This window comes from Protopterus annectens, chromosome 9.part0, assembly GCF_019279795.1.
Source record: "Protopterus annectens isolate FY-2018-M chromosome 9.part0, PAN1.0, whole genome shotgun sequence".
Lineage (NCBI taxonomy): Eukaryota > Metazoa > Chordata > Ceratodontiformes > Protopteridae > Protopterus > Protopterus annectens.
In genome coordinates, this window is record NC_056743.1 from 195,510,036 (window position 1) to 195,523,765 (window position 13,730).

The window sequence follows — 13,730 nt, forward strand, 5'->3', positions numbered from 1 at the left end:
CTCTGGGAAAAATCTCTGAGCCTGAAGATACATTTACAATCCCAGTTTGTACCAGGCAAGGACAATGTACTGGCGGACCAGCTGAGCAGAAATTTTATGGATCCACACGAATGGATGCTGCACCCCCACATTTTCTCTCAACTGACGAAGACATGGGGAAGGCCGGACGTAGATCTTTTTGCTTCCCACTTAAATCATCACCTGGAAAAGTTCTGCACAAGGACTCACCAACCTCTAGCCTGGAAAACGGATGCTCTCTCCTTCAGCTGGAATTCTCTAAAAATGTATGCATTCCCTCCTCTGCCTCTGCTGACCAAGGTGTTATTGAAGATCAAAGCAGAACAACCAACAGGCATTTTGATGGCTCCGGACTGGCCAAGACAACACTGGTACCCATTGCTATTGACCATAACTCGGACCAAACCATGGCCTCTGGCCCTATGGCCCCTGCTCTTAACACAACACAATTACAGGACTGTTCATCAAGACCTGAAAACATTACATCTGACAGCCTGGAGGCTACCATGATTCCTCCACCTAACTCTCTTTCCAAATCAGTTCAAGAGATCTTGCTGGAAGCACGCAGACCTTCCACCAGAAAAACCTATTCGGCCAAGTGGAAGAGATTCAGCATCTGGAATGCCAACAGGGGTCAGGACACAGCATTACTGAGTATACCTCAGATATTAGAATACTTGGCAGAATTATTTCGTACTGGACTCTCATACTCTTCAATAAAGATTCATGCCTCAGCAATCTCAGCAAAATACAACTGTGACCCTCTAGTGTTTTCACATCCTCTGCTACGACAGTTTCTAAGAGGGATAAAGAATATCAAACCTCCCAGAAAACAGCCAGTACCTGCATGGGACCTCAATTATGTGTTGGAAAAATTAATTCTTCCTCCGTTTGAGCCAGCAGCAAGTTCAGAAATGCAATTTCTTTCATGGAAGACAGCCTTCTTATTGGCAGTCACATCTGCAAGAAGAGTTTCGGAGATACAGGCACTCATGGCAGTGCCTCCCTTCCTCATTTTTCATCAAGACAGAGTTTCTCTAAGAACCAATCCTACATTCATGCCAAAAGTTATTTCCAGGGCGCCTCTAAATCAAGTTATTCACCTGCCTGCATTCTTCCCCAATCCTCAAAATAAGGGGGAAAAGCTACTGCATACTTTGGACATACACAGACAACTACGTTACTACTTGGACAGAACTAAGGCCACCAGAAAGTCTGACCAACTGTTTGTCGCTTATGCTGCTGGAGTGCAAGGAAACGCAATCTCCAAACAAACAATATCTAAATGGATTGGACATTGCATCAGATTCTGCTATTCTTTCCACAGAAAAGGTGTGCCAGCCAATATTAGGCCACATTCCACCAGAGCTATGGCCACTTCCACAGCTTTCCTAAGAGGAGTGGCAACAAAAGACATTTTAGAGGCTGTGCTACATGGAGCTCCGTGCATACATTTACCAAGCACTACAACCTGCCCTTATATTCCAGATCCCGAGCAGGCTTTGCTTCGGCAGTCCTACAAGGTATTTTAGCTACACCATCCTTATCATAGTTCCTTCCACCCCCAGCTTGGCTATGGTATTCAACCCATATGTTATGACTGCAGTTGCATTCTTGAAGGACATAGTACAGTTTTGTACCTACCATAAATGTAGATGTCCGATAGATATGCAACTGCAGTCGGATTTTCCCTCCCTCCTACCCCTCTGTATCCTTCTTTTTGGATCCCTACCCCTTTTCCCATAAGCTGGGGGTATTCCTATGGTGTATCTGTGTATTACTGTTGTGCATGTTTGGTATTATTTTTATCCGTTTACCAAATTTAGCCTTCCTAGGAGGGCACCTGGCATCTGGGGCAAGAAACACTGAAGAAGATGGCGTCGACCGATGCCTTTATACTCCAGCCGTGGTGACGTCGGAGAGGAGGTGACACCAGCCGACGCCGGACCCAGACTTTGGAATTTGGCCGACCGAGGGCTGCCTGAGGCAGGACAACCCATATGTTATGACTGCAGTTGCATATCTATCGGACATCTACATTTATGGTAGGTACAAAACTGTACTTTATGACTGCAGCTGTATTAGCAGTTGAACATCTACATTTATGGTAGGTACAAAACTGTACTTTTTTTTATGTTTGGACAGGACTAAGCCTCTCAGGAAAACTGAACAGCTGCTAGTTGTTTTTGCTGCAGGTGCAGAGGGGAAGGCTGTTTCAAAGCAAACCATTTCTAAGTGGATAGGCCATTACATTCATTTCTGCTATAAGCATCATGGAAAACCTACCCCACAGGGGATAAGTTCACATTCCACCAGGGCTGCATCTACTACAACAGCCTTCCTCAGAGGTGTTCCCACCAGGGACATCCTAGAAGCTGCTACCTGGAGTTCTGTTCATACCTTCACCAAGCATTACCACTTGCCTATTTTTTTCTAAATATAGAGCTGGTTTTGCCATTGCAGTCATGCAGGGGCTAATAGCTGGTCCTAATGCTCTCTATTTGCCTCCTGCCTTCCTATGCTTTTGAAATCTACCCAAATGTAATGACTGCAACAGTGAAACGCTAAGAGCATAGTACAGTTGTGTACACTTACCATAAATGTAGATATTCCAGTGTATTCACTGTTGCAGTCTTGGTTATCCTCCCTCCAGCCCCCTGACTTCTATTGGCTATAACTCTCTTCTTGTTTACTTTATTTAAGCTTTCTGGTGTGTTTTTTTTTGTTGGAGGTGTAACCTTGTTTATAATTGCTTCTCATTATGGTGGCACCTGACATCTGGGGCAAGAAAAACTGATGTAATGACGTTGGCTGCATTCTTTATACCCCCTGACTACCTGACATCATGGAAGAAGACAGCAACTGACGCAGGACCCAAGACTTCGATAATCAGACTGGCTGAGGGCTACCTGCAAGCAGATAACCCAAATGTAATGACTGCAACAGTGAATACACTTGCACATCTACATTTATAGTAAGTATACACAACTCTACTTTCTAGCTTTTCGACCATTAAACTTCACTGGTGGCCATATCCAAATTCTAGTCAGGATTATCTTCAGGGTCTGTTGCCTCTTCTTTTTTATATGAAACCTTCATGAAAGGTGTTTTTCTTCTCAGGCCTCTAATCAAAGATCCCACTCTTTCGTGGGATTTGACTCTTGTTCTGCAAGCCTTGACCCAGAGTCTTTTTGAACCAGCTAAGGATTGTGACTTCAAATTTTTGTCATGGAAATCCGCATTTCTTGTTGCTATTACTTCAGCAGAAAGAGTATTCAAGTTACAAGCTCTTTCTTCCACGTATCCTTGTATCATTTTTCACAAGGATAGGGTTTCCCTTTGTACTAGCCCTTCTTTCATGCCGAAGGTGGCTACTACTTCCAATGTAAACCATTGCATTCAGTTACCTGAATTATTTTCCAACTATTTTAACAAAGGGGAAAACCTTTTACGTTCTTTAGATGTTCACAGGCAATTCCGTTTCTACCTCCATAGGACAAAGCATTTTAGAAAATTGGAGCAGTTTTGTTTCTTTTTCTCCTAATTGTAAGTGTCAGGCTGTTTCAAAAGTGACTATAGCAAAGTGGATTACTAGCTGCAGTTTTTTTTGTTTATGAAAAGAGTGGTTGGCAGTTGCTTGGTTCTTAAAAAGCTCATTCGACAAGTTCCATTGTTGCGTCAGCTGCATTTTCATCTAGGATTATCATTGATAACATTTGTACTGCAGCCTCTTGGTCTAACTCTCATACTTTTGTGTCTCACTGTAAATTAGATGTCGTGTCCTGTAGCAGAATGTCCTTTGGTTCACTGGTGCTCCAGCATGTCCCTCCTTGAGACTGCCCAGGAAGTAATGTATCTGGGGACTCTAACCCATACATGAAGCAGAATGAGAAGGACAACATCATATTTATTAGTTTTGTTACTACCATATCTTGGTATCTGTGGTGTCCTCCTCTCATTCTGTTTCACCTTCCTACCCAACATCCCCCTCCCAACTTAGATGTGGTTCAAGAAGATCTAGAACAACCTCTGTTGGAGCTGTGGTTCCAGGTTGAGCTTTTGGTTGTTTATTTTCCTGTTCTGCTTACAGTGGCAGCAAACTCAATCTGAGGAGGTTTAGCTAGATGCCGAGGATTATGGGTAGGGGAGGAGTTTGAGCCTAGAAGCTAAAGTCTGTGGGAGGTGGCAGAGCTGGCTTCAAGGATCGGATCTAAGATCCATACGTGAAGCAGAATGAGAAGAGGACAACACAGATACCAAGTTATGGTAAGTACATAACTAATAATTATGAGAGGATGGTCTAGTTACCAATATGAAACAGGAGGAGAAGTCGAGAGAGCATGCTGACATGTCTTAATATAACTGGTCTGTTAGAAAAAGCGTAGAGGAAAGCATTTGGCTTGTTGGTTTGTGTGTGCAAGGAAGTTGTACAAATTTATGAAGACCAGTCATTCACTTCCAGTTTAATTGCTCTTCATTGTATGAGGCACCAGTTCTTCGAAGTCGTGAAATTTTTGGGGTAGGTGGGTTCTGTCCATGAACAATGTATGGCTTTACCCAGTACAGGTGAAACCTACTTTGTCTGCTTTTGTCAGTCCATTGCAGTGCCCCCACAGAAATGTTTTCCCTCTCATATGATATATGCTTGACAGGTAGGTCCTTATAAGATCGTCTTTCGCCAATGTAAGAGTTGCAGCAAATAGAAGTGACAGCAGTACCTGTGATCTCTGTGTCTCCAACTGTAGTACTATGCCTGTCTAGTTTTAGTAACCATAGCTTAGAAGGCAGATTAAAAAAATTCTGTAGGTGTGTCATGAAGAGCACCAGAAATAGTGTATGACTTTCGCTTTCAGCTTCGCAAAGTGTGGAAGGAAGTAGAGAGAGAGAGGATCTTGATTCCCTGCTTTTTAGCTACATTGGTAACTGTACATAATCAATACAAGATGCTTATTTTGGGGAAAGGTGCAGTTAAAATCACGGTAGGAATTTGGATAATTAAGAGATGAAGAGTTAGTTGTTTTACAGGGGAAAAACATTTTCTATTGAATGGTTATTAGTGCCTTGGAGATCTGACTGGGGAATTGTAATGTAAAACGTGTGTAAGTGGGATGAACCTAGTAATAGAGATTTTGCAGTGCAGGACTACCATGTGGATGTAGCAGGGTTTAGAACTGCACCATTGGGAGGAAGGAATTATTCATTTTTCACTGGTGTTAAATATGTGCTTTGATTTTTATTTTATTCCTTTGTGAAAGTAGTATTTGATTTGAAGTGCTGCTTATTTTTTTAACAATTAATGTAAGCCTGCATTGACTTTCACTGATATGGTTTTGGTGCTTCTGTTTTGTCTTTTTCTTGCTTTAGGTTGTGCTTTTATTACTTTCACTTCACGAGCCATGGCACATAATGCTATCAAAGCAATGCATCAGTCACAGACAATGGAGGTAAGCACTTGAGTCTGCCAGACTTCTGGTCAGTAAAAGTGGTGATAAGTTCCCCAACTTAAGTATGCTTTGACAAATACATTTCAGAAGATACCTGCTTATACTGTAAAATGCAGTTCAGGATTCATGCATAGCTTGTGCTACTACTTATTTTTTTTGCATGTATATTTGGTGAGATTTCTTAGGGTGGCATGTTGTATTCTGGCCTTTTAATAGCAAGGCTGCCTTATAGTTATGGTGATTTTGTGCACTTCACATTTTTTTGGCGTGTCCAAAAAAACTCTTGTGCAGAACTCTTACCTGAGATTCTCTCCTGCTCATCCATGTGTGTTTCTGAACTGATTAGTTGGACCTTGTGGGGTTTTTATAGCATTTTTCTGAGACAATATCGGAAAAAAAAGAAAAAAGTCGAGAGAAACAACTTGAGTTAAAAACTAGTCCATTATAATATTCTCTCTGTATGACCTAAGCTGGCCGGAATCTGTCAGCTCAGCACCAAATCCTTTCCAGGCTGCTTTGACCCTTCTCCATTGACATGATCTGCACTGTGAAAAACCCATATCCTGAGGTTTGTGACAAATGTTGCCAAAAGTTTTCCTAGACTGGGTCACCTTTCTCTATGTTCGTCTACTTTTGTGGTGCTTCATTCCATTACTTAACCTCCCTAGCCCTCTTCACATTGGGCCTTCATATTTTTTTAAAAGCTGCAAGCTCACAGTAGTTTTTTTCCTTTCATTTTTTTGAATACAAAGTATCCTTTTTTTATGGGCATGCCCTATTAATAGGCATTACCTCCTCCTAAAATGGTAGGGCAGTGTAACTTCCTTAAGCCATAATATAATCTTGATTTTGATTGTGTATCCTTACTTTGTTCTCCAGCACGTGCTAGTGAACACTGGGATCCTCTTCAGGTCTAGTGTGAATTTCCACTTTTATGAAGAAGTCCTAATGAAAGAGAGTTTGATGATTCTCGGATGTTTTTTCTGTTGACCTGAGTGCACCTGCAGAATTTAGATTATGAGCTTAGGTTTGTTTTTTTCTTGCAGTGTCCATGTGAGATTTGTATTGTGTTTCTCTCAGTCATGGGCAGCTTTTGTTTTCGGAGTAACGTTAGCTATTTTTTCACCTACCATATACTGCAGGATTGTCAGTTGTCTTTTGATGGGCAGTATCAAACCTAGTTTTGGCTGTAGGGTTAGGTTTGCCCATTACTCACTTGACATTTTGTAGTTGTAGGTAGTGGCTTTAAGACTTTCTCAGGCTCAAAAACTCCTGTAACTCCCCTAACGAACCATGCATTCTCTTCTCTTCTCTTCTCTCAGGATTTCATTTACAGTGTTATTGCAAGCACCGTGAGGCATTCAGAGGCTCATTTTTTTCCATGGTTAGTTACTTACTTGAATTTTTTCCATTAAGGTCAAATACTTCCATTTCTGTATTTTAGCGGACAGCTTTTGTAGATAGGCTCTTTTTTTGCCTATTCTTGTTAGGTTGTCATTTTTGCTTTGGCATTACTCAGTAATGATCCAATTTATTTGAGACTGTTATCCTGAGGATGTGATCCAGTGTAGTCTTTCCCATCTGGATTCAAGACATAGATATATCCAGTCTGAATCGGGCCCAATGCAATCTATATTCCGAAGATTTCATCTTAACTAGCGCCATCTCATTTAATGATAATGCCTCGCTCAACTAAGAATATCCCAGATCTGTTTTGCTGCCATTTCTGTACAGCAGATCTGTCATTGCTGCACTGGAGTGTATCCATATTATGCTGGTTTTATTGTGTCTTTCTTCCTTTTGTTCTCTACCCTGATTAGAAGTGTCTTTAGTAAAGGCAGTAGATAGGATTAGGCTAGGTAATGTAGATTTAGGATTAGAATAGTGACAAGCTATTCCTGCCTGGTGTGTTGGAAGTGGTTGTAGTGTTTGCAGTGTAGCTTTTTCTTGTAGGTTAACTTAGTGTTTTTTTTCTGATGTTCATCGTGTTTCACTGTTGCAGTCATTACTCTTGGGTTATCCTGCTGGCAGGCGACCCACAGTCGGCCCTAGTTCCAAAGTCTTGGTCCGGCGTCGGTTGCTGTCGCCTCTTCCCTGACGTCAGTGCGCCAGGGGTATAAAAGCTGCAACCGATGCCATTTTCTTAAGTCTTTCTTGCCGTGCGGTGCCCGAAGAAAAAAGCAGTTCGCAAGTGCTGGTCGGCCGACTCCTGAGATTTTCAAAATTGAGTTTCAGAACCAAAGTCTTCAATTAAGCTAAGTACCCCGTTGGGGAAACTTTTTCTTGCTCCAGACCGATGTCAGTAAAAGTTAATGATTGTATTTCTTGTGGGAAGCAAATACCTCATAAAGACTTTCACTCTTACTGTATTCCTTGCCTAGGCCCTGACCACGACGTTACCATTTGTCGGTTTTGTGCTAGATTCAATAAACGCACTATTAAATGTCGGTTTGAATTTGCTTCACATTATTTTGGCTGAAGGTTTAATTACATAATGCCGTCGGAACAACTGACGACCGGAATTTACAAAAAACGCAAAGACAAAGAGAAGGACAGGCATCCAAGGTCCAAAACCGATGATGAAGCCTCTTTTAGGCCAGTCGCCAGTTCTCAGTGAGGCGCTTTCGCAGCCCTTGACACCCGCTACTTCAGAGCCACAGGCCATAACCGACAGCCATGTGGAGACACCGAGGCCTGTGGAAGCTCAAGGTATTGAGCCTATGGAAACTATACCCTCAGATGGGTCCGGAGCCACTGAGCAGGCATCGGCTTCTGAGGGTATTTTCTGACCTTCACAGCTTACAATTAAGTCCACTACAGCAGCAAAGGCAAAGTCAAAAACTCCATTAAAGACAAGGAAACAAGTACAGCATTCTCAAGAACAGTCATCCATGCCAAAGAAACAGATGCTTAAAATGGCCGAAGACCTAATTACTTTAATCAGGGGTTCCCATCCCCCTCCTGACAAAAGGTCTAGGCAAGACACTGATTATGATTCCTCTGACCAGGTTTCCATTTCCTCTGATTCTTCTTCTGATCGGGGATATTCTCTCCCTCCCTATGAGGACTCTGATGCAGAAGAGTCCATACCTTCAGCCTCTCCGCCTGAGGATTATTATTTTGGGGAAACCCTGCACACCATGAGGGAGCATTTCCATTGGGAGAGCCAGGATTATTCAGAATCCAAGGAAAGGCTCGGAGACTTCCTTTTATTGCCTCAGCACAGGCCCCTGGCTATCCCCACTGTGCTTGAGATGTTTTTTTTCTGAATCCAGTCTGTCTCCTGATTCTTTATCCCCTGCACCAGTCAAGCCAGACAGGTACTACAGAGTCCCTGACTCTCATAAATTTCTTTATAAAAACCCTGCTGCAGACCCAGAAACAATTTCTCAGGGTCCTAAGGGGGTTAAGGCTTCCACTACTAAAAATCCTGTCCCCTCAAATAGGGATTCCAGAGCTCTGGACAGATGGCGGAAAAAAGTTTACACTTCTCCTACTTTAGCTGTAAGGGCTTTAAACTGTCAGTTTCACATGCTTAAATACCAACAGTACCTCATGTCATTGTTGAAACAGAAAATGGTTGCAAATACAGAAAGTCCTGACAGTAAGGAAATGCGGGATTTATTTGCATGCAATTGAACAAGTGGGAAAGCATACTCTACAATCTGGTTTTGATTCATTAGAGGCTTCTTGTAGAGCCGCAGTTGCAGGCTCTGTTATTCGAAGGCATGCTTGGTTGAAAGAACAAAGTTTACCTGACCATGTTAAAGTAAAATTATTGGATGCTCCATTACAGCATGATACTTTGTTTGGTGTTAAGACAGAAGAGATGTTAAAGAAAATGGAGGATAAAGCAAAGTCAATGCAGACAGTGAAAGATTTCTTGCAGGTTCAACCACCTAGATTTAGCAGAAACTGGCCTTCGAAAAATTGGTCCTTTCCAGTGTCAGACAGGCCACAAAGAGGCAGATACAGACGCCCAAGAGGCAGATCTCAGCCCCAAGGCTCCTACAGACCTAAACAATGGTGTGCTTCAGCCCCCAAAGGAGGGGAAGACAAATCACAACCTTATAGGAAACAGTCCCAATGACTTCCCTCTGCAAATGCCAAGCATTTACTTTTTGACAGCACCCAAGAGGGAAAGCTAGCACTTTCCTCAAAAAATTGGCACATGATCACCTAGGACCAATGGGTGCTGAATATTGTTTCTCAGGGTTACAGGTTCCACTTCCACACGCTTCCAAAACTAAAAGGTATGCCAGACCTGCCACAAAACCAAAGGGCAGAGGCACAAAAACAGATTGCTGCTGTTATAGACATGGGAGCTATTCAGAAAGTTCCACAGCAAGAACAGGGACAAGGATTTTACTCAAGACTTTTCTTAGTACCCAGAAAGGACAAAGCCTGGAGACCAATACTGGACCTGTCACTTCTAAATACTTTCCTGGATGTTCCAAAATTCAAAATGTTAACACTACAGCAACTTCTGCCCATGCTCGGCAAGAAGGCTTGGCTAGTTACCTTGGACCTCAAGGAGGCATACCTGCATGTCCCAATTGGACAATCTTGCAGAAGATACCTCAGATTCATAGCAGGATCAATGCAGTACCAATTCTCTGCACTGCCCTTTGGCTTATCTACCGCACCCAGGGTCTTCACAAAATTCCTGGCACCAGTAATTGCATTTTGCAGACAAAAAGGAATTCAGATATATCCCTACTTGGACGACTGCATTATTCAAGCAGAGAGCAAGGACATTCTTCTAAAGCATCTGGCGTTTGTAAAAAGATTACTAATTTGCCTAGGGCACATAATAAACAAAAAGAAATCAAAACTAGTGCCCTCTCAAGAGATAATATTCCTGGGTGCAAGCTTAAATACAACTGCCCAGATGGCTTATCTCACGCCAGACAAACAAAGGCAACTGACTCATTACTTTCAAATGATGGCAACAGAAACCCAGCTCCATGCAAGAAAAATTCTGCAGGCCCTGGGCTTCATGGCATCCTGCATTCTACTAATTGCATATGCAAAACTGCATATGAGGAAACTACAGTGGTATCTAAAGTGTTTGGACTCAGCATTGTCACAGCCTAGAGACGATCATAACTTTAATTCCCTGCCTACAACAGGAGTTTCGGTGGTGGTCCCAGGCCTGTCACCACAACAAGGGACACCCTTTCACCTTGCCCACAACCAGGCATACAATAACAACAGATGCATCAGATTATGCATGGGGGGCACATATGGCAGGAAAATGTATTCAGGGTGCGTGGCCCAAGGAACAAATGCATCTTCACATCAATCAAAAAGAGATGCTATCTGTGCAGAATGCCCTGACAGCTTTCAAGAACCTAATACATCCAGGACAACTATTAATAAAGATGGACAACACCACAGTTATGTTGGTACATAAACAAGCAAGGGGGTGCACATTCCTACCCCCAATGCAGACAAGCCATGACTTTGTGGAGCACAACACTGACCTATCAAGTACATCTGCAGGCACAATTCCTGCCAGGAACAAAAAATACAATGGCAGACGAACTAAGCAGAAATCTCATGGATCCTCACGAATGGAAGCTAAATCCACAAGTGTTCAGCATGTTAAAGAAGAAATGGGGACGCCCAGACATAGATGTTTTTGCCTCCCCTCACAACTACCAAATACAGAAATTTTGCACAAGAAGTTATCACTCTCAAGCATGGAAAGTGGATGCTCTATCATTCAGCTGGAAAGGCCTGACAGTCTACGCTTTCCCTCCGATGCCTCTTCTCACCAAGGTGCTACTAAAAGTCAGAAAAGAAAGGCCAAAAATTATCCTGATTGCACCAGACTGGCCACGCCAGCATTGGTATCCAATCCTAAAGAATTTGTCTCGAGGCCCAGCTTGGCTTCTACCTCAAATTCCTCATCTTCTGACACAATAAAGCAATCCGATTCTGCACAGTCAACTCAGAACCTTAAACCTGTCAGCATGGCAGATAATGTAGCCACTCAGACTGCACCTCTATCTAAAGCTGTTATGGATGTCATTTTAGAAGCCAGAAGACCCTGCACTAGGAAATCTTATGCAGAAAAATGGAATCGATTCTGTGCTTGGAAACAGGCACAAGGCCTCCAACCACTAGTTCCTAATATTCCTCAGATTTTACAATACCTAACTGAGATGCTGGACAGAGGCTTATCTTTTTCATCTATTAAACTACATGCCTCTGCCATCTCAGCTCCTTACAATACGGAACCTCCAATTTTTTCACAGCCAGTACTACGAAAGTACCTCAGAGGGGCAAAAAATATAAGTCCCCCAAGGAGAGCACCAGTACCTACTTGGGACCTCAATTTTGTTTTAGAAAAACTAACACTGCCTCCTTTTGAACCAGCCAGCACAGCTGATTTAAAATTCTTGTCTATGGAAAACTGCTCTGCTCCTAGCAATAACTTCAGGAAGAAGAGTCTCAGAGTTACAGGCATTAATGGCTGTGGAACCTTTCCTCATTTTTCATCAGGACAGGGTTTCTCTTAGGACAAACCCAACTTTCATGCCAAAAGTGGTCTCCAATGTGGCCTTAAACCAAACCATTAATTTACCTACTTTTTACCCAAATCCCCAGAATAAAGGGGAGAGACTTCTGCACTCTTTGGATATTCACAGACAGCTACGTTTCTACTTGGACAAAACAAAAGCTTTCAGAAAAACTGAGCAGCTGCTTGTAGCTTATGCTGCAGGATCACAAGGGAAGCCTGTTACAAAGCAGACAATCTCGAAATAGATAGGACACTGCATCCGCTTCTGTTATGCACATCATGGCATTTCAGTGCCTAAGGGCATTAGGCCTCATTCTGCCAGAGCAGCAGCCACTTTGGCAGCTTTCCTCAGAAAAGTACCAACCAAAGACATTTTAGTAGTTGCAACCTGGAGCTCAGTGCACACTTTCACCAAGCACTACCGCTTACCTCTCTACTCTAAATCCAGAGCAGGCTTTGCTACTGCAGTTCTGCAGGGCTTGTTAGCCTCTCCAAATCCAATTTGGACCCAGCCACCCAACCTCAGCTTTGGGATTCTACCCAAGTGTAATGACTGCAACAGTGAAACACGATGAACATAGTACAGTTGTGTACCTACCATAAATGTAGATGTTCGAGTGTATTCACTGTTGCAGTCCAGGTTACCCTCCCACCATCCCCCTTTTTTCATTGCTGGGACTTTTCTGTACTTCTCATTTCTATACTATCTATGTGGTGTATTTGCTTGTAGATGAAGGAAATGTTTATAGTAACATATGCATGTTTTTAGGCATAATTTTATCTTTCCAGTCTTCTTATCTGGGGGCACCTGACATCTGGGGGAAGAAAAACTGAAGAAAATGGCGTCAGTTGCAGCTTTTGTACCCCTGACGCACTGACGTCAGGGAAGAGGCGACGGCAACTGACGCCGGACCAAGACTTTGAAACTCGGGTCGCCTGCCAGCAGGATATCCCAAGTGTAATGACTGCAACAGTGAATACACTTGAACATCTACATTTATGGTAGGTACAGAACTGTACTTTTTGTATATTTGCCTTTTTCCCCATAGGAGTTAATTTCTGAGTCTATCTGAAGGTCTTTCTTATGGATCCAAAGGGGTTTAAAAAGCCTGTAGTGCAAGCATAAGCTACCTTGATAGGATGCCCATGATGGGTGTGTTTACTGTCTGGGGGCCATCCATGTGGAGTCGCCTTGCTTCTGTTGCAAGAAACTTTGCTGTCAGGCTATTAATGAGAGGCGAGCCAAGTTATGTGTTAAAGGGGCTCCTTCCTTCTGTCACTTCTTCTAGTAAAGGAGACAAAGCTGATATGGGTCATAGACATGGATCCAAGGACTCCAAGTCTTCTAAGGGGGAGAGTAAACAGTCTGCCCCTGCTTCTGGTGCTCCATCTTGTCCACTGGATCCGAAGGTCCCAAGATGCTTGGATCCCCTACAGCTTTGGCTCTACCGTCTGCTATCTCCTCTTGGAGCCAGTCACCGTCTGTGTCAATTTTGGGGAAAACTCCTACCCCAGCTTTGAGCATCCCCAGACCCTTTCTGCCCAAGGGTGCTGCTTTGGAAAGGATTAGGCCACCTTTCTCATGTTCTGCCCCACTGGAATTCTTGTTGAAATCCTCCTCTTCTCTGCTCTAGAACCGTGAGATTTCAGTCTAGTTCCAGTCAGTGGAGTCCCTGCCTACCAGACAGACCTGCAAGCATCTTTGGTGCCTTTGTTAGCTCAGTCATCCAGGTTGGTTG

General features: G+C 43.0%; 1 protein-coding gene across 8 annotated transcripts in view; it reads left to right on the forward strand.

The window, feature by feature from the left end:
- The window catches only part of CELF1 (CUGBP Elav-like family member 1), a 1,362,987-nt gene that overhangs the window by 358,896 nt on the left and 990,361 nt on the right, over positions 1–13,730 (forward strand). For all 8 annotated transcript variants that reach the window (XM_044082727.1, XM_044082728.1, XM_044082731.1 and 5 more), the window contains exon 5: positions 5,383–5,462. In XM_044082727.1, coding sequence (XP_043938662.1) covers positions 5,383–5,462 — 80 coding nt within the window. The remainder of the gene's footprint in view (positions 1–5,382; positions 5,463–13,730) is intronic.